General features: G+C 45.4%; 4 protein-coding genes across 6 annotated transcripts in view; 1 reads left to right on the top strand and 3 right to left on the bottom strand.

Moving 5' to 3' along the window:
- The window catches only part of spire2 (spire-type actin nucleation factor 2), a 94,708-nt gene extending 93,548 nt beyond the window's left edge, over positions 1-1,160 (bottom strand). Inside the window, exon 1 of the mRNA XM_034535216.1 lies at positions 1,137-1,160. Coding sequence (XP_034391107.1) covers positions 1,137-1,160 — 24 coding nt within the window. The remainder of the gene's footprint in view (positions 1-1,136) is intronic.
- On the bottom strand, positions 701-5,414 carry tmem231 (transmembrane protein 231). Its single transcript, XM_034534084.1, has 6 exons — positions 4,966-5,414; positions 4,667-4,833; positions 4,402-4,530; positions 4,187-4,330; positions 2,457-2,538; positions 701-2,315 (listed from the first exon to the last, which is right to left on the bottom strand). The coding sequence occupies exons 1-6, from the start codon at positions 5,102-5,104 to the stop codon at positions 2,137-2,139; spliced, it is 840 nt and encodes a 279-aa protein (XP_034389975.1). The 5' UTR covers positions 5,105-5,414; the 3' UTR covers positions 701-2,136.
- A 740-nt stretch (positions 5,415-6,154) lies between these two features.
- On the top strand, positions 6,155-14,951 carry gabarapl2 (GABA(A) receptor-associated protein like 2). The gene is made up of 4 exons (XM_034534096.1): positions 6,155-6,370; positions 7,415-7,470; positions 9,851-10,023; positions 13,058-14,951. Exons 1-4 carry the CDS (start codon positions 6,337-6,339, stop codon positions 13,170-13,172), a joined length of 378 nt encoding a protein of 125 aa, XP_034389987.1. The 5' UTR covers positions 6,155-6,336; the 3' UTR covers positions 13,173-14,951.
- adat1 (adenosine deaminase tRNA specific 1) lies at positions 13,755-22,088 on the bottom strand. Of its 3 annotated transcripts, none has more exons than XM_034534052.1 (9): positions 21,806-22,088; positions 21,445-21,513; positions 20,834-20,888; positions 20,603-20,730; positions 19,762-20,326; positions 18,893-19,038; positions 18,515-18,614; positions 18,336-18,422; positions 13,755-13,866 (listed from the first exon to the last, which is right to left on the bottom strand). In XM_034534052.1, exons 1-9 carry the CDS (start codon positions 21,978-21,980, stop codon positions 13,851-13,853), a joined length of 1,341 nt encoding a protein of 446 aa, XP_034389943.1. In that variant the 5' UTR covers positions 21,981-22,088; the 3' UTR covers positions 13,755-13,850. The 3 variants fall into 3 exon arrangements, with proteins under 3 accessions (XP_034389943.1, XP_034389941.1, XP_034389942.1); XM_034534050.1 differs by lacking the exon at positions 13,755-13,866 and adding an exon at positions 15,917-17,193; XM_034534051.1 differs by lacking the exons at positions 13,755-13,866; positions 21,445-21,513 and adding an exon at positions 15,917-17,193.
- Positions 22,089-22,220: the final 132 nt, after the last annotated feature.

The raw sequence follows: 22,220 nt of genomic DNA, 5'->3' as shown, positions 1-22,220 counted from the left end.
TTCCCAGAAGCCAGGGCGATAGGTGGCCGCAGGACAGGTTAAGGCAGAAAGGATGAGGATAACTTCACAGTCACATCCTGGACATTGATGAGCCTTCAGACAAAAGCGTCTCTTTGCTCTGCTGACATAGGTGGGCCGGGCGCGCCTGCTTTTAGTGCATATAGACTGATCATGCACATTTAATGAGCCATTAAAAGACAGTGAGGAACAACTTCAACTGAGGGTATGTTCAAACTAAATAAAACACTCTCTTATGGCAGCTTTGTTTACCAAAGTATTTCCCGGTGCAATGGAGGTGAAAGGACTTGGACAATGACAATATCCTGGTTACTCGTGATGACTCACAGGGAGCAGTTTTCATTGGGAACTTTTTTGTACCATCCATCCATCCATTTTCAATACCGCTTATCCTCATTAGGGTCGCGGGGCGCTGGAGCCTATCCCAGCTGACATAGGGCGAAGGCAGGGGACACCCTGGACAGGCCGCCAGTCCATCGAGGGCACATGTAGGGACATACAACCATTCACTCTCACATTCACACCTATGGGACATTTAGAGATCAATTAACCTGCAGCATGTCATTGGACTGTGGGAGGAAGCCGGAGAGCCCGGAGAGAACCCACGCTGCCACGGGGAGAACATGCAAACTCCACACAGAAGGACCGCTCCGACCGGGAATCGAACCCGCGGCCCTCTTGCTGTGAGGCGACAGTGCTAGCCACTACACCACCGTGCAGCCCCTTTTTTGTACCAAAAGACGAATATATTATTTCGGAAGGATAAATAAATCTCCAACAATAAACAAATGTCTGGTGCAAGGTGCTATAAAATATTTAGAGAACTCTCTGTCCAGAAACAAGTCCTGAAAGGACAAAGTTCATGTGCTGTTTTATATTGTGCACACACACAGAGACAGACATATGCTACCCTGACTATATAACATGCACTGGAGTGATGTAGATCTTCTGGTTAGGTCAGCCGCTTCAATAAAACACACAAATACTGGTGGGGAATGTTTTGATGTAGCCGACCACAGCTTGAGTATTGTATTCTTATCATTAAATGTAATGGTAAATGGACTTGTTGTACTTGTATAGCGTTAGAATAGTAATGCAATACTACCATCCAGTCACACTCGGAGCATCCCACATTTGCCCATGACTGCCGTTTCTCAACATGACGATGGTAGAGCCGGAAGGCTACATGCTAACGGCGCTAACAATGGTAACAGTGCTGACAAAGCTAACCGTGTTGAGGGAGAGTGGGCGCTATGCTTACTTGGCGACGGCATTGTCAGCTGCAACCACCATATGAGCGGCGGTCGTGAGTGAGCCTAAAAGATAAAGATAATGCTGTGTATTAACAGATGTGACGAGCTCACACATTCCAATATGGCAATAATTTGAGCATGTGCGTCTTCCATCTGTATATACAGTCTGTGGTTTCACAGTTCGACTGCTTACCTTTCAAGAGTTAGTTCAACTACTTTTAGGCGATTCAACGCGCTTAAACTTTGGCTTTCAGCGTTCAACTTTTACACTTCAAATCAACACTTTCAGTAGTAAAACCTGCTGAGCCTCACCTCACCTGTGTCCTACAGGACGGGCATGTAAGAAGAATATGAAAATATCATCAGGTTAATCTAAATATTGTCTATAAATAAATACATACATATGTGTATAAAGAATATCGCGACCATTATAGATTGTGCCACACCTCCCTTACTTGTTGCCTATATTAAGCATTTATAAGCAGAATAAATAATATAGTGTAAGTATATATATATAAACCTGTAATGCATGCTTTAAAACCCAATTTAATGTAGTTGTATGCAGATATGTGTCTTAATTAATCATTCTTATAGATTTCTCAGCAAAATATCCTGTCTTCCGACCGGACTGAGGAGGCTGTCAGAAGACTGGATGTGTGGCCCTTGAATCTTATCCGTAGTGCCGTGTGTATACAGTATGTTGGGGGTCTGCACCGTTGTCTCTCAAGTACATCTCCCACCTTGAACATTAGAATTTGCAACACTGTCACTTTGCTTTAGAGCAGATTTTGCACATTTACAGTATAGTGAGTTATAAACAATACATAACATGCACATATTACTTGTAGTAAGCGTTAAATGGGGGTTAAAGTAAAGTGTAGTTATGTGATAGCAGGGATGTCAAAGAATAACACCCTTTTGCATTTATTAAAGGATATCTAATGACCTCCATTGGGTACCGGATCTCAGCGTTGAGCTGAAAGGGAGAGCCAGCAGCGCGCCCCACAGTCCACACTGGCATGGGACAGGACAGCACTGTGGTCACTGTGGGCGGAAAGAAAGGCCGAGGGAAAAGGGACAGCTGTTATATTTACATAGACACAATATCCACATGTAGGGCAGTGGATGTAATAAGTACGGTTAAAGTCCCGCTCAAAGGTGGTGGTTCAGGCTTTCTCAACTTACGGTTTCTTTCCTGGTAGCTCCGAACGATGTTGCCAAGGTCGTACGCACTTGCAAAGGGGCTGGAGCCATCGATCACTGACACCTTGAGGAAAAAACACCTTAAAGCTAGGCAATTTATTTTAGAAGCACTTTTTGTTTGATTTTTAAAAAATGTTGTTACATCCAGACAGCATTCAACAAATCTAATTATTTGACAAAAAATGAAAATCTGGTATCGGCGGACGGCCTACCTGCCCGTCTACCTGCACGCACTCTGCCAGTGCGCTCATTGTGCATAAGCAGTCTTTAACAAAGCTCGGCAGACATACGGCTAAAGATAGTGATAATATAAATGCTTATACATTGTTATAATGTTATGCTTTTGTCGGGCTACTCAAATTGAGAATTTGTGTCTGGGAATGTGCGTCTGTCTCGAACGTCATCGACTAGTCTCATCGAAATGTTGACTGGCCTTGCATGGCGCAGTCAACAGCACCAATCAGAAATTAAGATGATGCATAACCTGTGACGAAATCTGTGTATGAAAAGGACGGGTTTTCCGGTTCTAGGACAGAGCTGTTGGGACTTCCCTGGCATGGCAATCTCAGCGCTTTACTTTGCTTGTGATCAGAGAAATAAATCTACCAGAACGAGAGAAGTTGTTGGCTGAATTCTTCCAAAGGCTCTACCAGGCAGACCATTCTGAACGACGCTAACACTAGCGAGCATTGTTTACCTTCATTATGATGATGTTTTTTATGCAAATAAGACTTACAGGAGGTAGATTCTATTAGCTGATGACAGCGATGACACCTCGTACTACATACACTGTATCTAAGAAGCTGATGCAGTCAACAGGAAGTTAAACAACTGGAGGGGCATTTTGAAGGCTTCAGTCAATTCTTTTGGATGTAGCCATCTTATCGTTTTGCGATCAGATGTGACACGATAGGGTGGAGCCAAGTACAACTGAACACTGAATAAGACATGTTTAGGTTACCAAAATGTTGCAATTTACTTCCATGAAGTGAAAACACACTGTGAAAGGGTTAAAGTTGTAAGATAAACACACAAACTCCCAGACCGGAAAACGCTGTGGCAGCAACTTGTCAATCACCTTGTAGCCCCGCCCCTAAAGCATCCCCTGCTTTATGGTCTGTTTGACTCTAAATGGCCATAATTTACTAAATGAACATCACGCTGTATTGAAGAAGACTTGAAACTAGAGATTGAGACCAAAAACTAATGTTTACAATGTTTACTGAGGGAATAAATCAAGTATATAGACTTCTACACAACCAGGAGTCGCCCCCTAGTGGTCAGTAGAGAGAATGTAGCTTTAACACATGAAGCATAGACTTCTATACAACCAGAGGAGTTGCCCCCTGGTGGTCAGGAGAGAGAATGCAGCTTTAACACATGAAGCATAGACTTCTATACAACCAGAGGAGTCGCCCCCTGGTGGTCAGGAGAGAGAATGCAGCTTTAACACATGAAGCATAGACTTCTATACAACCAGAGGAGTCGCCCCCGTACGATTCTTAGTTTCAGGTGATAATACACTAATGAAAACATAGGATATTATATTCCATTTCTGATAGATCCCCCTGCTGCACACTGGCCCTTAAAAAAAAAAGTGTATCCGGGCTCTCCTCTCTTCACTAACATGTGCCTCCCATTTCAGCTCATCCATTCATAAATGTGCGTACAGGCATAAATGTGGAGTACAGGCGGACGGAGAGAACTCTCACATTGTAAAGGTCGTAGAGTCCCCGGTGGGGCAGGGGTGTCCTTTGCACCAGCCTCAGGTCCCCGCTGACCGACAGCTTCGCTCCAGGGACGGGAGAGGAGTGCTGCACGTAAGCCAGGCTCTGCATCACCACTGTGGACATCCGCTGCAAAGACACGGCCTGTGCTTTAGCGGCGACTGAGGCTGATGTGGATAGGCCGGGGGTGGAATACTTACAAGGAGCTTGTAGCTGAAGGTGAGCAGCAGCTGGACACTGTACACCTGTTCCTCCGGTTTTAGGGGCAGCTGCAGTTGAAAAACCAGGAGATCCGCCTTCCCATCTTGGTTCTGGTCGTCTTCTCTTACCTTTAGAGTGTGTTCACCCACACAGAAAAGAAAACAACATACTGTTAAGTACTTTTGCTGGGACAAGCCACCTATATTTCACGTGACTACTATGCGAGTAGACGCAAACCCACGCGGGGGACACTTGTGTTCTCACAGAGACAGAAGGGATCCGGAGGTTGGCCCCCAGCATGTTGTTGAGATGGGGGAAGGTGCTCCAAGCGACGTGGTCTCCCTGAGTACTGGTTGCTGCCACCAGCAGAGTCTGGTACTGGAACCTCACGACCGGCTGTTCCTCGTAGGTGCTCCTTTTGATCCAGAAACCTGAAATACATGGCGTCAAACAGCGAGTATGTAAGCATCACAAGACATGTAGAACGTGTTTGTTTAAGGTTGTTAAAGTAGCCATGAGCCACAGAAGCAGAGGTCACAAGAGCTGAGCTCGGGTTACTGTACCGTGGCTCCTGTAGGCAACGAGCAGAGGGGAGATGTAGGTGAGGCACAGAACTACAAACACGAACAGGGTGGCTTTCGTACAAACACTCGTTTTGTACCGAATCAAAGCCGGGTGGGAATAGACGTCATAGAACGCCATGGGGAGCCGGAGAAGCAGCGTCCGGTGTCACGTACCATCCAGTCAGCCGGCTAGCTGGCTAACTCAGTCAAGCTAACGTTCAGGCTAGCATATGTGGTGCGTTAGTATAGCTGAGCGGATGCGCCCGGAGTCCTGGCGGGGTTAACCGCTCGCCGACAACACACACACACAGATGATCCCTCGGGAAGTAAAAGAGAGCGAAACGTAGCTTATAAACATGCTATTTACGTTAGCCAGCTGGCTAGTCTAGTACCAAACACCGCGCCATGTTTCAGCTTAGCGGAGCGTCGCACGGTTACCATGGTGTGCTGCATTCAAGCTATTTCGGGACAGTGGGAACACATTTTAATACCGTTATTACTGTTATTCCATCTTTGGGAGTGCTCACGCATAGTTATCTCTCACTAGTGGATAAATAAATAGACTAAATATAATATTATATATATATATATATATATATATATATATAACATAACAGCTGCTCTTGTAGTGTTACCTATTTTCGAGATAAAAACAAAATGTGTATAGATCATTTTAATCCTTTTCGGACATTATTTTACAAAATTATAAGAGCAATGATGGCTTTGAAGCCTTTTGCCAACATTTAATTGACACTAGTTATGCGGGAGCAGTGGTGGAGCTCAGCAAATCTGGGCCCGTACATACCTCAGTGGGCCCCCTTCCCCTTTTAATACACCCCATGTCAGATCCTGTACATATATACAATTACTATATTTTGTCATAAAAGAGACAACATAATACATTACTTTAATCAATGTATTTGCAATTCTTCCAAATTCCAACTCAGGTTGTTATCTCTGACAGCGCTGATGAGGTAAGGTACATATTCAAGTAAATAATTCTAATCTAATACACATTATTCTAAAATGGGCTATTCATCATAAGGAGTACTTTGATTTGTGTACTTGCAAGTATTCTACACTATGGCATTGCTGCTTTTACTTCAGTAAAAGATCTCAGTACTTCTTCCACCTCGGTCCGGAAATAGCTGGACTCCGGGAGAACCTGAAGGTAGCATCGTTATCGCCACGCCTCCTCGGTCAGACGGTGACGTCACCTCACAGCTCGACGGACAGTTGGAAGCTTGTGCAGAGAGACACTGTTGACGGTTTGTTTTGATCGCTTCTGTCGGGATTCTTTCGGACATCACGCCAACATCATCCAGCCTCCTCCTCGCCACCGTCACGCCTCAGTGCGGGGATCCAGCGAAGATGAAATGGATGTTTAAAGAGGACCATTCCCTCGGTAACGGGGTTTGGATTGTTATGAAACAAGAGATGCTCGTGTCATGGCACGCGCCCTCCCTCCCTGTCCGCTCCCTCCTGCGGGTTTTGCCGTATCATTCCCCGTAGGTGCAGACACGCATGCTCGACCCCGCTCCATGGCTGCCGCTGCATGACTAGCAACAGACGCGACCATGTTGTCCCTGCGGGTCAAATGACCGCTGCGTCGGAACCGGGCTCACGTTTCATGTTGCTGATGCCCCCCCCCCTTTAACGTGTCCTATGTTTGCATGGGGACGTTTCAGACAGACTCCATTCAAATATCTGATAATGTAATGTCGGCATGCATATTGGTATGACATGTCTCAGTGTAGTAGATCATTTAAAAATAGTCCACAGAAACCCTTTCTCTGAATAGTAACTTTTTTGGTCCTCCGGGACATTCTTTTTTGAATTAAGAACAATATATTTCATTTAAATAAGTGGTGACTGTGTACTAAATGGGTGGCAAATAATAAAAAGAGTGTTGCTCCAGAGTTTGTAATGTGTTCCACCAACGTGAAAATTGTAATGTTTGAGCGTCGAAGCTCCTCGGCTGCTCGACGCGTTCACGACCTCCACAGCCCTTTTATTTAAAGCAACGCTGCTAGAGACGCTGCCAGAAGTAGGCCTCTTATCTGGGCTAATGAGAGCCTGCAAAGTGCTGGACCTAAATGGATCCACACCATCACACTCACGGCCCATCAGCACGCTCAGTGTCTGCCTGCTGCATCAGGTCCCACCCTCAAAGCATAGAAACAGAAGCACTAACTCCTTAGTAGTCTACTATTTTAGTATCACTCAATAAAGACTGTTTATTCATTACCAGGAAGACTAGATTAGGATCACAAAGACGCTCACACGTTGACTTGGTGCATAGCTGCATCCACGCCTCTGTTCCGGTGTCTTTCTGCATGTGGAACACTGACAGACAGGCTTGGCTGGGTTTGGCATGGAAGGCTCCCAGGAGGCCTCACTCATCCCTTTTAATCCTGGCTTCCTGTTTGTTTCCCCGTCTCTCCCTCAGAGCACCGATGTGTGGAGTCAGCCAAAATACGCAACAAATATCCCGACAGAGTACCGGTGAGTAAGAAGGGGGGAGGGGGGGGGGTTTAAGGGGACAGATAGGGTCTTTCTCCAACGGGACCCCTCCCTGCTCGCGGCTGAATGAAGCCACCTTCTTAAAGGTGGAGGCTCTAAACACAAACTCCCCCTCTCTCCGGCGGCAACAGTAACCATCGAGACGTTTTCAACCCATGGATTCGCTTTAGGTCCATGAAGCAGAACCAGAATCTGGTTTATTGCCAAGCAGGTTTTCATATTCAACGAGTTTGCTCTGAAGTTTTGGTGCATAATCAAGAAACATCCAGAGAGGTGTACGATGTATCTCTTTAAAAGGAAAGAGCTTGGCAAAGGTATATTCTAGTGTACAACTGTGTGCAGATGTGCAAAGGTTCACAGTGTTTATGAATAGCAATACATATACAGAGGAACTAAAGCTAAAATAAATCAAAGTTGCTTCCTTGGTGGCATTTCAACAATCAAACAAACTACAGTTTTCTAGACGAGGCATTTTATCCTTAGACCAATGCACTCTTTAATTTGTACGACAGTATTAAATGTCTTGGTTTGTTCAGCTAGTTACACGGAACAATCGTTCGCAGCATCTTCCATGACGAACGCAACACGCTTTTGCACTTCCACTTCCTGCCGATGGGTCTGGGACGGCCCAGTGTGGCGGACCCCGCACACGAACGAGGGAGGGTCATCTGTTGAGGGAGAGGTGTGAGAGGCCCCACAGAGTGATTGACATGAGTCAGAAGATAAAGAGTGAATGACAGTTAATGGGCGGGGAAAAAAGAGAACAGGAGACGACAGACTGGTGAGACGGATTAGGAGAGCAGACGAGCAGGGTTCCAACCGAGTGACGTCGAACTAGAACAACCTAAACAAAAGGCCTCTTCATCCGCTGGTAATGGGAAACAAACAAACAAACAAACCCAAATATGCACACTTGTTTTGGTGGAAAAAGGATAAACGGGCTGGCTCTGAAAGGCCCGTGAGGAAACCTTTGCCACGCTGGCAGGAAGGGAATAAAGACAAAGGGGCCGAGGAGTTTCACTGTCTGAGGAAACACACCCAGGATGATGAAGCCACTTAAACTTGACCCTTCAGAAAGTTCTGCATCGGCTTAGTGGGAAGACTGCTTCCTCCTATTGTGACTGCTTCCTCCTTTTGTGACAGACTGCTTCCTCCTATTGTGACAGACTGCTTCCTCCTATTGTGACAGACTGCTTCCTCCTATTGTGACAGACTGCTTCCTCCTATTGTGACTGCTTCCTCCTTTTGTGACAGACTGCTTCCTCCTATTGTGACAGACTGCTTCCTCCTATTGTGACTGCTTCCTCCTATTGTGACTGTTTCCTCCTTTTGTGACAGACTGCTTCCTCCTATTGTGACAGACTGCTTCCTCCTATTGTGACTGCTTCCTCCTATTGTGACTGTTTCCTCCTTTTGTGACAGACTGCTTCCTCCTATTGTGACAGACTGCTTCCTCCTATTGTGACTGCTTCCTCCTATTGTGACTGTTTCCTCCTTTTGTGACAGACTGCTTCCTCCTATTGTGACAGGCTGCTTCCTCCTATTGTGACTGCTTCCTCCTTTTGTGACAGACTGCTTCCTCCTATTGTGACAGACTGCTTCCTCCTATTGTGACTGCTTCCTCCTTTTGTGACAGACTGCTTCCTCCTATTATGACAGACTGCTTCCTCCTATTGTGACAGACTGCTTCCTCCTATTGTGACTGTTTTGTCCTTTTGTGACAGACTGCTTCCTCCTATTGTGACAGACTGCTTCCTCCTATTGTGACTGCTTCCTCCTTTTGTGACAGACTGCTTCCTCCTATTGTGACTGCTTCCTCCCAGTGGCGGCTGGGTAGGATTGTTTCCTATTGAAACAAAGTCAATATTTCCAAAATTCACAATACGTTTTTTATCTAACGAAATATTCTGCTTCAATCCATATCTAAAAGAACGTTGATAAAATGAAAAACATGACTAACTCATTTATTACGTTAATCAGTTTATTCATGGGGGCGCTCGTCGTAACAAACAGATTATAAATGTTTTCCCTCGATCAATAATGAACGTCTTTCAGCTGCTTTTAAGGCCCTCAGCCTGACGGCTCTCCTGCGTTCCCAGCACTCCCACCAACAGTATTAACGGGCAGGGGAGAAGAAAAAACTCAACCAGTCATACAATTTAGGAGAAAAAAAACATGAACATTCCCTTCAATTAAAGCGGCACATTTACAAGAAAGGGATATAAAGTCATACATTTACGAGAGAAAATAATTGTGCTTCGATTACTGGTGGCATATGTTACTGACATCCTTAGATAGCAACTAGAGCATCTTAGCCCTCAGAGTTCAAACCCCTGTCTTTGTGTTCATGCATGCGCTGCAGGTGATCGTGGAGAAGGTCTCCGGCTCACAGATAGTGGACATTGATAAGAGGAAGTACCTGGTGCCCTCTGACATCACAGTGGCCCAGTTCATGTGGATCATCAGGAAACGCATCCAGCTGCCTTCGGAGAAAGCCATCTTCCTCTTTGTCGACAAAACGGTGCCCCAGTCCAGGTGAGAGCGACCTGCTTCCACTCTTCACCGTTTGTGGCACAGTGAAGCAATGTGTCCTCCAAAGTACCAGCTGCTGCTCCATCTTTCTGCTGATGGTCTTATTTGTTTGTGGTAATTGTGATCAGTTCTCCGAATTGATCGTTGGAATGATTTATTAATAATGAACCCAGCTCTGTTTCATAATTCTGTGATGTGTCTTTTTTTGTTAACACTGTACAATTCAGTCAGGGCCATACGTATTTGGACTGTGACACAATTCTTCATATTTACACGACTGCAATGGATTTGAAATAAAGCAGTGAAGAAGTGTAGACTTTCAGCTTTATTTCAGTGGATAGAACAAAAATATGGCAAAACTGCTAGGAATTACAGAAATGTTTACGCAGTCCAGAACATTTGCATAAGTCCAGAAGTAATTGGACAGTGAATATATATATATATATATATATATATATATATATATATATATATATACACACACACATACAAACGCATACAAAACTCATGCTACTTCTATCAGCTGTGACCTCATCAATGAACACCATGACCCAGACCCATTGGCAGCCAGTTAGCCCGTGCCATAGCACCGCCAACACCATGTTCACCAGAGGATGTGGTTGGCTTCAGATCAGGAGCCGTTCCTTTCCTTCTCCACACTTTTCTCTTCCCATCATTCTGGTACAAGTTCATCTTGGTTTCATCTTCCAAAGAACCTTCATCTAAAACTGGTCTCATCTGGCCTTCCTGTTCTTCAGTTGTAAACCCGAGTCAACAGAATGGATGGTTGTTATGTCTCACACATGTATATCATGTATAAGTTGCATCTGACTCTGGTGAGATAGCAAAAAAGTGTAATTCACAAAATGCTGTGCTCTCTTTAAATGTAATAATGGATCTATTGAGTGGGATCCAGCTCCAAAGACAACGGCGCTGTTCCAAAGTTTCACCTTAAAACTGAAACATCCTCAAATGTGGAACATGGAGGACTAGAAGCCCCGGTGTTACTAATAACATTAATGAAGGCTGCGCTCTATTCAAGTGTCAAGAAATGATGAGAAATGCCAGTTAGGTTGTCACACACACACACACACACACACACGATAGTCAACCCGCTCGGCCGAGAACGCGGGGCGGACGTTTTACCGTTTGTCGCGTAACCCCGATATTCTTTAGCCAGTAGGCGCCGCGTCGACCGCGAGTGAAAATAAGCTCGTCGATATCCTCAGACCGCGACTTGTAACAAGCACGACGAGTTTGGGGCAGATTAGAGCAAGTCTAGTTGAGCCAGCAGGTGGCGCAATGAGAATGTGAACATATACATGCACCATGTGTCTCTACGTGAAGTGTAAACCATGTTGTGTAACTTTCATGGAAATCTGATGCATTTTTAGGCTTATTTATTTTGCCAGTAGGGGCGCTTTGAGAATGTGAACATATACATGCATCATGTGTCTCTACGTGAAGTCTTGACCACGTTGTGTAAATTAAAGGTAAAAAGAAAAAGTGCTGAAAAGATTTGGCCCAGCCTGGATTTGAACACACAACTAACACACTCAAGGAATCTGTTTTATCTCACTGCACCAACAGTTAGCTAGAAAACTTTGATCGGAACTCATATAGCTAGAAAATATTAGTGTCTGAAACTGGTCAACATTTTAGGGGGCGCTAGAGAGCAACTATGAATTGCAAAAATGTGACTCCCTGATCATACGTTTATTTTCACCAAACCTGACAAGCTTGCCAAATTTGAACGGTTTTCGTCGCTCGCAAATACCCCAAAATGCGCCCAAAGTTCTAAAATAAAAAGCGGAATAATAATAAGAACCCTAACAATTTCAATAGGGTCCTCTGGGACTGACTTTGTCAGTCGCTCGGACCCTAATAATACAATTAAAAAATAAAGACTCCTTATATGGGGTATGTGTAGACCCGCCCTAAAGCATCCCCTGCTTTATGGTCTGTTTGACTCTATGGACCATAATTTACTAAATGAACATCACGCTGTATTGAAGAAGACTTGAAACTAGAGATTGAGACCAAAAACTAATGTTTACAATGTTTACTGAGGGAATAAATCAAGAGAAGTAGAGTCATTTATATAGACTTCTATACAACCAGAGGAGTCGCCCCCTGGTGGTCAGGAGAGAGAATGCAGCTTTAACACATGAAGCATAGACTTCTATACAACCAGAGGAGTCGCCCCCTGGTGGTCAGGGGAGAGAATGAAGCTTTTAACACATGAAGCATAGACTTCTATACAACCAGAGGAGTCGCCCCCTGGTGGTCAGGGGAGAGAATGCAGCTTTAACACATGAAGCATAGACTTCTATACAACCAGAGGAGTCGCCCCCTGGTGGTCAGGAGAGAGAATGCAGCTTTAACACATGAAGCATAGACTTCTATACAACCAGAGTCGTCGCCCCCTGGTGGTCAGGAGAGAGAATGCAGCTTTAACACAAGAAGCATAGACTTCTATACAACCAGAGGAGTCGCCCCCTGGTGGTCAGCAGCACATGGTGCTATAATGTTGCAATGAAATATTTGTACGGCGATTATTTATAAGAGCTAGAATAAAAGATCTTAAAGAGTGCAGGTGCATGCTGGGTTGTGATTGGTGACCAGTTCTTTTAATATTGTATATTAATTTTACCGTATATAATAATTGTTTACATTTTTGCAAATTGGTACTATGAATTAGCTATGATCAATTCCTGCTTGCACCGGTTGCCGTCCGATAGCAAATGTGTTAGCAAACAGTTTCCTGTTTACACTTCTTTATTGTATGGAAGCCTTGTTGTATTCTTTCAATAATGAGGACACTATTAATGTTTTACTACGTCTTTAACACCTACAGGGAGCCGCTGAAATTTGAAAGAGTCATTTTAGGTGGACAACTGCATATTCTTTGGCCTTTTCTTATCATTGGAAAGCATTTTCCTGTTTGTGCTTCGCATGCGTTTTGTCCTCTAGGGGCCGCTGTAGGTTTTAGCGTAAAGACACGTGAATGCAATGGATTCTATTCTGTGTGTTGCAGTCTGACTATGGGCCAGCTGTACGACAAGGAGAAGGACGAGGACGGCTTCCTGTACGTGGCCTACAGCGGAGAGAACACCTTTGGTTCCAAGGCCTTTTATACAACACAGGGTTAACGCCCCCCCCCCCACACACACACACACACACACACACACACACACACACACACACACACTGGGGCCCGACATGCACTGGTGCACCATGTTTCCAACATTGGCCATTTCACATGAAGTAATGCATCCACACACTTGGCACAGTTATTTATGGTCCAGTTTTGATACAAAAAAACCCATTTATGGTGGAAATTAGGTCCACCGATACGCTACAATAGACAGGTAACCAACGTGCTGGAAATGCTTGACTTCAGTGGCTAATCTTTTGTCACGATCGCTGTTTAAAAGGTCAGTTGTGGGGAGAAATATCAACAACACTGCCGTTAAAATAGGAGTTACAACGCACATTATAGGCACGTCATCCATTTTCATATCGACATCAGTATTACACTTTAAGAAAACTTATTTAGGTTCTGACACACACACACACACACACACACACACACACACTACATTGTCCGTCAGTCCAGCGTTGTCGTCACGGATATTTGTGTTCAGCCGACTGAGAAAGAATAATCGTGCGACCAGAATCATTAACCGCATTATGGATGTATCTGTATGGCTCGTCGTGTCATGTATTAAAGCGTCAGTATTTAACGTTAAAGCCACAGGAAGAGGAAGCTGCTGCTGGGGGCAGCGTGTCCTACGATGCTCCCTGAGGGCTCCCCGGCCCGGCTGGTGTCAGCGAGCCGTGAACCTGCGAAAAGAAAGCCAACACTTTACTTGAAGTTAAATTGTGATATGTTGTCGTCATCGCAGAGGCATTATCTGAAATATATATCTATTTTGTTTTTAAAGATAAAACCACTGTGTATATAATTTCCTGCCCTTATATTATAAATCTGTAACATTTGATTTAAGGAGGTTTTCTACTCTACTCAGAATGCCTTTCGACAACCTTACACATTTTGACCTGTCAAACTCAGGTGTAACTAATAATGATAATAATTACAATGGCTGATTCCATTTAGGAGCTCAGTTGCACTTTAATCGGTGGCACGGAATCAGACACCTAAATACTAATTCAATTCAAAGTCACACTCATTTGTATATCTGCTGTTGTGATTTTGTTTAAATTCTCCTCAGAAAAGAGAACATATTGCATTTCATAATTAGGGCTGCATGTTGGTATACGATCTATTATTTTTAATAATAAATAACAATTCAGTAAACTTATATCTTTGCATTTATGTTACAGTCAGTTTTACAAAGTTAAGACAGCGATGTTTAAGTCAAGCCTGATGTTTCCATAACATAAAGATCCCAGTCTCTTCCACGCGGTGAGGCACACAGCGTATAAACTAAGCCCCGGTATCTCATTTAGTACCGATACGGTACCCGGACTGAATGAGTCGGATCAGTGCCTCCAACTATCAGGCTGTGAAGCCACGGCCGTGATCTACTGTAACGTTTCTTTCTAACTTAATTTACCGTTGCCCAATGCTAATTATTTACTGAATAGAGCTGAAGTTTCAGATACTTCAAGTAAAGTGTTGCTCAGATCAATAAAAACATCTGAACCACTCAGACGCGAAGGCCCATTTCCATCCTTTGCTTGGCCTCATGGTTTAGTGTTCATATTTGTGTACCACGGAGCCGATTCAGGCTTTTAAAGATGGTATGTAGATGTGTAATATATTGTTGGAATGCTATGATATTCAGTATTGTTTTACTTTGTCAGTGTTGTATGTTTAATATATCTTAAAAGACATAAAGGATATCTGAAAAGGGGTAAGGGAGCTGGCAGACCTGACCAATACAAATAAAACTAGTTGTGAGGTGTTTCTGTCTTATTAATGATTCATACGTCTCTACACTGCCACTTCATATTTCTTCAAAATGTAAAGCTACCCAGAGCTTTTTGGTTCAGCGTGTGCCGTAAGACGGGTACGGGTTAGAGTGCGACCTCGGGACCTTTGTTGCATATAAAGACGGACAACTTCTATGTTTGATGACACGAAGGCGTGCGTCTTATTCACAGCGAACAGAGAAAACCCAAACGTTAAGGAGGCGTTACTACGGTTACCAGAGTTCCACACCGACGCCTTGAAGGCACCAACTCTCACTGGCTCAGAGTGAAGGAAAGACCCACAACATACATTTATTTTGCACTCTGCAGCTCTCGGTACCGCATTGCTAATCTGAGCTAATCAGTGCTAATCAGTGCTAATCTGAGGTTGAGCCAGTCTGAAGCAATGTGGTTGGAAGAGAACCATTTTTGACCAAACATTCAGCACATTTATTGAGCAACGAGAGAGAAATGAACAATTGACAAAGAAACCTAAGATTAGGAGGAAAATATATTTTTTAATTGCACTCCATCTTTAAGTGATGAACATTAGATCACATTCATTTATTCACATTTTACATAATGTCAGACGATTATAGGTTTTCTGAGTACTTTCTACCAAAAAGTATGCCGTAAGTAAAAGCAGTATCGATTCAATTATTGCCATCTGCCATACATATAAATGCATCAACATTTCCCACAATGCATCTCTACATCGTCCATCATTAGATCCTCCCTGCCTTTCCATTGTTAGGCCCTCTCTTTGTACCATAACTGTTATGGATTTCTAGTGTCCAGCCCATGCTGATGTCATCACCAGGGTTATTCTCCCAGTCTTCTTGGAGACCAGCAGAGGACATCATACTAGTGTCACCATGTTCAATTCATATTGGATGGGTTGCTATGAAATATTGTACAGACACTCATGTTCATTGGAGGAATTGCAATAACTTAAAGCTGGGGTTGGCAGTTTTTTGGGGGGCGGTCATTGGGGAACAATACCATAATAACCTTTTGGCATGTTGTAAAGCAAGTAGTTTGAGAAATAAAATAGATTGCTGCACTTCCTCCTGGTTGTTTTCAGGCTTTAGAAAGTGTATCGCCATGAGAATTCGGCCAATCACAGGTCAGCTTAGTCCTCTGCTCGTCTTAGCCAATGATAATGATCATGTGGGTGTCAACTGCGGGACTATCACGATCACGCTGTTTGAAATTAATGACTACAACCTTGTGTTTAGTGCTAACTAGCGACTGATAGCATGCTAACGCACTAAAAAAAGATTATGGTAAACAATATACTTGCCAAACATCACCACAGAGCTGTACAAGTACGAAGTACAACTGTTTCCATAAGCCGAGTAGAACAGGATGAATAAACGGTTCTTAATGTGTCAACCTTTGAAGAGACTCTTTGACCCTTTGACCCTTTGTCTGTGGACATAAAAATGTTGTCGGTTACACGTAGGGTGAAAAACCCTAACAGCAGATTAATAGAGATACTATTTTCCTGAGCTCGGCCAGGAGGTATTATCAGTAAATCGATGCCCCCTCAAAGTCTCTGCAGAGGAATGAGAATAACATTAAATACCCTCCCTGGTCGTAGCGGTCTATCCGGCGTTAGCCGAGCCCAAGTGGGTCGTGACTGGTCAGTGGAACCGGCTGAGCTAAACAAGAACACAAGCGGCCTCCGTCCCTGCCTGATCCGGTGTCCCGTCCGGGGGAAATATGCAGTCAACTTGTTCTTTACGAGTGAGTTCAGGGTCCCAGAGGACCGGAGGCCCCCTGGTCAGGTTCACAGGTACATCACAAGCTGAATGCAGACACGTGTGGAACCATTACTGTGGTCACTTTGTCGGAGGACAGGTACAGGTAGGTCCAGACAGCTGCAGTCGCAACATGTCACACACACACCCGGGGGGAAATGAAACCGCCATCTGAGGACAGAGCGGCGGTCGTCAACCTCTTGTGAACGGCACGAGGGAGCAGGGTGTCCTCGAGCAGTGGCCCCCTGGGCTGTGGAGAGTCAAACATAGCCAGACTATATTCATCCACACCCCGGACCTCGCTGACCAGCTGGACTCCTCCAGCTGCAGCGTGGCGTTTCAGTGGAAGAGCAGGAGATCTCTGTTGGCGCGCGGCCACAGAGGCAACGCCTGGCTGCGCAGCTGCTGCCAGGCCTGCTGGTAGGACTGGGAAGCCTGCTTGAAGTCCCAGTACGTCGTCAGCTCTGTTCTCCTGAACAGACACGTTCAAAAAAAGTTACAAACATGACGGGCTCACACACTGGTTCTTATTTTTACATGATCAGTTCAACAAATGTTGTAATTGATGACAACAAGATCATGTGCGCTACAAGGGCCCCGACTCCTCGCATGCGTAGATGGGTTACTGAACGGGCCTTCCGGGCACAGGGGACCAAAGCGTCAGCGGCCCACTTGGCCTTCACCTATGAAATGTCACCTAAAGAAACACGTGCCAACCAGGGAGGGATTCAAAATGACCACAAAGAGGCACAAAACGACTACAAAGAGACGTGTTATGACTACAAACAACAAAAAGTGGCTCAACAACTATAAAGTCTGTCTTTTGGTGGGAGAGGTGGTAGGGCCCTGTGCATGTCTGGGTCCAGGGGCCCATTGTCTCATGACATTTATTCCTTAGGGAAGTTCCTTCCATTCCCAAAGATTAAATTCCACCAGAGCTCTCTGAATGAACACAAACATCCATTATGCTCCATTGTGTTCAGTGGAGGGCCCGTTTGAATGCCATCGGGCCACATATCAAATGGCATCTGTATCCCTGCTCAGCCCAAAGCTCTTAGTAATAAAAACATCAACTGGTCCATACAAAAAAAAGAAACAGAAACATTGACCCGACCAAACTGTGAAAAACATTTTCATGCAGTTGGTTTTTGGCCCCTTCGCTTGTACACAGTTATGTATTTGTAAGTTAAACCCGGGATGGAAACTCTAATACATCTAAACCCCTGATCCAGACAACCGTTGACGTCATTAGAGTCTTTCCTGCTTTACCAAAAGGTCTGCAGTGAAGGCTAAACTGTTGCCGTGCCAACCCACGATCGGGTTCCTTCATTAGGAACAACATCTTGTGGAGATAAAGTGTCTGTATGCATTATGCAATGATTCATGTCCCCGCAAACTGATTACACAACGCACATACCAGCTGCACTGGGATCAGGTTATCTGTTCAAATACTGATGAACAGAGAGACTACTGTTCTCCCTGTGGAGAGGATCCTCAGCCTTTAACACACAGTCTTACACACACACACACACACACACACACACACACACAGGGTTGTTTGTGGCCGCTTTGAAAAAGCACAGTGACATTCTCAAAGAGCCGATTGTTTGTTACCTGAGGGAGTCGGGAAGTGCTCCAGGATCCGTGTCCGCCACCAGAGACAGGAAGGAATGGAAAAGCTCCAGTTTACACAGGAGAGACCTGAAGACACAACGGTTGTGGGGTGAATGGAGAGTCTATGTAGTGACACAGTGACTTCTGGCTCTCATCATAATAATGGTTGTTGGCTCTACCTGGCTCCAGCTGTGCCTGAGGCCTTCTTGGTGACTCCGTGTTTGTGGCCGTTGGCGGTGACATCTAGTGGCCGCTCGGTCACGTTACACCAGCTGATGGCTGAAACACAGGTAGGCTTTGCTTAATGCATCTCAGCCCAGGGCTCATCTCAGCCCCGTTAACAGAATTCCTAAATTCAGTTATAGCTTTTGGTTGTGGGTGTAGACCCCCTATTCAATTAAATTCAGTTTATTTTGTATAGCCTCAGAGGGCTGTACAATCTGTACACATACGACATCCCTGTCCCGGGACCTCACATCTATGAACAATGGCTGGGGGCACCAGGTGCTGAACAGTGGAGTCCCTCAGACTAAAATGCACGTGTGCGAGGCTCCTACCTGCTCCACAGGGCGAGATGCGTCCCCGTCCCGCCTGGTGACAGAGCTCGGTCTGGGCCTGGCTGAAGGGGAACTCCAGGCTGGACCGGAGCAGCTCAGGGGGACACACAGAGAAACCAGCAGGGAGGTCTGACACATGGGAGCATCTGGAGAGGACATTGAAGAAAGTCTGCTGATTCCTGACACTGAACGACTGATGATGTATATTGGAATCCTCGCACGGCAAACGATATGGAGGTTTTTGAAGCTGGTAACAGGGTGGATATTCAGCACCGGAAAAATCTGTCTCTTTTGATACAAATAAATAAAGCCTGAGTGACAACAGTTGCAGTTTCAGCATCCTGCGAGCTGGAGATGGACACCTCCTGATGTCAGACTAGCCGAATACGGCGTCTCAACCTCACTCATCCACGTTACAAATATGCCAACTTCTGTTCATTGGTTGCAAAAAAACCACAACATGGCGACGGCGAATTTACCAAACTTGAGGCTTCAATTAGATCTCTTTATTTGAATACTGGGTCAGATGTGAAATGTGAAAGCTTGACTCCACAGATCTTTATGAGCACCATTCTGCTCAGCAAGCTCTCTTCTCATCTACCACAAAGCAGTACACTCCCGATCCAGAACCATTAGCAGACAACATGGTGAAGGAAGTTTAACATGTAGCTAAAGGGGGAGATTATATTCTGGGGATCTGGTGGAGACCAAAACAGAGATTAAAATTGGAACAAATATTGGATTTGTATCCAACAGACCAGAAATACGACTCCAAATGAATATTAACGTTTCTCCGTGTCTGCGATATGAGCAACAATTCACTTCATACGCTAGTCATGTGTTGTAATGATGCAAAACTCCCCCCTTACCTTGTAATCAGAGCTCTCTGCATGACCTCCTGGCTGTATGGACACTTCCCCACCACCACGGTGCTGAAGTAGAGCGCGTCCTGCAGGTAGTGGGACAGCAGCGCGCCCTGGAAGCCCAGCACCCCCCAGCGGGCCAGCTTGTCGCTGCAGGAGAGGGACCGGGTCGGCTCTCCTCGCCCAGGCTTCACCCGGAGCACCCCTGTGCTGTGGTACCCTGCCCCGGGGCGCAGGGAGTCGGCTGGCCCGCCCGAGACGCACTTGGCCCCCGTCCTGTGAACATCTGGCCCCTGTGGCGGCAGCCCTGTGCAGTCACAGGGGCCAGATGTCTTGGGGGAGCGACTCTGCGATGGATCTGGAGGGGATTGTTTTGCGTCTCCTCCGTCCTCCACATCCGCCTCCTGTTCCTCCAGACGGGGCAGCTTAGTGTGTTTTCCTTCACTTGGTTCCTCTGCTCCCCTTTTCAGGTCTCCTCCTCCATCCGTTCCTCTGTGGCTCTCAACAGATGTGACAGGAGGGCAGGGCTGGGACTGGCTGTCAATCATGGGAATGATGGCGGCGTCACCACCTGGTAAAACACAAGAAGATTCAGATGGAGAATAAAAGTCCCCGACAGCATTTAGATCAACGAGGGAGACTCAAACTTTCTTCTTTGTAGGAACTAAACTAAACAGAAACATTCAAGATGAATATGACAACAGCGTAGTAGTCATGGAAAAATCAGACACTACTTCACAGAGAGAATATATGACATACATATATATCTAAATTGCAACACATGAAAAATGACAAAATATAAAGCTTGATTTGAATCCTGTGGACAGCCGGTGAGCAGTGGACTCACAGGGAGTGTGACTGGTGAAGAAGAGGAAGGAAACTCCGGGCCGAAGCCTCCACTTCCGCTGATCTGCCGGACAAAACACAGAGCTGTCCCCACCACTCACGGCCCTGTGCAGCTCCTGGATCAGGTACCTACACACACACACACACACACACACACAAACACACACACTAGTAGCATGTAGCACCAGAGCCAACCAACTATAAAGGATAAACACACAACGTAAATACACACCTGAGGCATCCCCTCCTAGCAATGACTTCTGCATGGCTGTCATTGAGGACGTCCCCTAAACGGATGAGAGAGTGTTGAACACCAAAAAGAAACTTCCATTGAGGCGGAGGTGGATCATTGACGGGTCTACCAAGTACAGGCCCAGGGGGACAACATATCGGGGGCATCCCTTGGAATTCACCTCAAAGGAGACACGTTCTAACCAGGAAAAGACTAAAATAACAACCACAAAGAAACACAAAAGACTACAAAGAGACCAACACGACTACAAAGAGCCGCCAAACAGCTGCAAAGACTCAAAAGGGACAAAAACAACCACAAAGAGACTACAAGTAGACCGAAACAACTACAAGACGCAAATGAACTTCAAAGAGACACAAATTAACTATTGAAACACAGTCGGAGCAGGACTGTGTTCACAAGCCACACAATGTGTCTAGGGAATACATATATTTATATTCTTCAATACAACATGTACAATTTATATGGAGGTTTAAACCTGTTCCTCGGGTTGAGCTGCACAAACGCCCACAGCTCTCTCTGGTTGGACTGCAGCAATACAAAATGAATCTGAATATGTATTGTGTGTGTGTGGGAGACGTGATCAACACCTTTGGGACTCATCGCTGTCTGTCCAATGCATTTGGTCCCAGTTCCCAGGGACACAACCTGCTTCTCAACTGTGAAAGAAAAACACATTTGGCCTTCATACTTCGACATGTGTCTTCTTCTACACATCATTTGTTTTGCTGCTGCTCTGCACAGCGTCACAGGACGTCAACAGGAGTCACGTGGTCCTGTGTGCCGTCATTCGGTGACTGGGGTCCGGGTACATTTACTGAGTTTAGCTCATTGCAACGGAGTTCAAAGTACCATAAACAAAGTGACCGAGTTGTATAGATATGGTGGTCGAAAATGAATAAATAAAAGGAGCTAATGCCTGTCCCGTTCTAAAACATATTTGACGTAAACCTGAGTCGGAGAGAGCGCGCCGGGTGACCTGGACTACGGCGGCCAGCAGGGTCCACTCTCTGCCCGGCTCGGGCTTCCCTCTCCGGGGAAGCTGGCGGAAACGCTCGTAGCACAACTTGGCGATTTCATCCGCGTGCACCATGTTCAACCGGACAGGCGCGTGTACGTGCACCATGTTCAACCGGACATGTGCGTGTACGTGCTTTACAAGCCGCTATTTTGAAGAGTCGCGATGTCGCGGTGACAACATGTCAACGTTTCAGTCTGCTTGGAGGCGTCTCGAGAAAACGGAACTTCCGGGCCAAGGAGTGCTCCACCTTCACAATAAAAGCCCTTCATTTCTGGAGAACTGGAAGTCTTACAGGTCTATAATGCGTTACATACATGTTACTGTTTGAGCACAGTAGTGGTATCC

Source organism: Cyclopterus lumpus, chromosome 6, assembly GCF_009769545.1.
Source record: "Cyclopterus lumpus isolate fCycLum1 chromosome 6, fCycLum1.pri, whole genome shotgun sequence".
In the NCBI taxonomy this organism is placed as follows: Eukaryota; Metazoa; Chordata; class Actinopteri; order Perciformes; family Cyclopteridae; genus Cyclopterus; species Cyclopterus lumpus.
The sequence above is the reverse complement of the archived record's forward strand: the minus strand, read 5'-3'. Positions and strand labels throughout refer to the sequence as shown.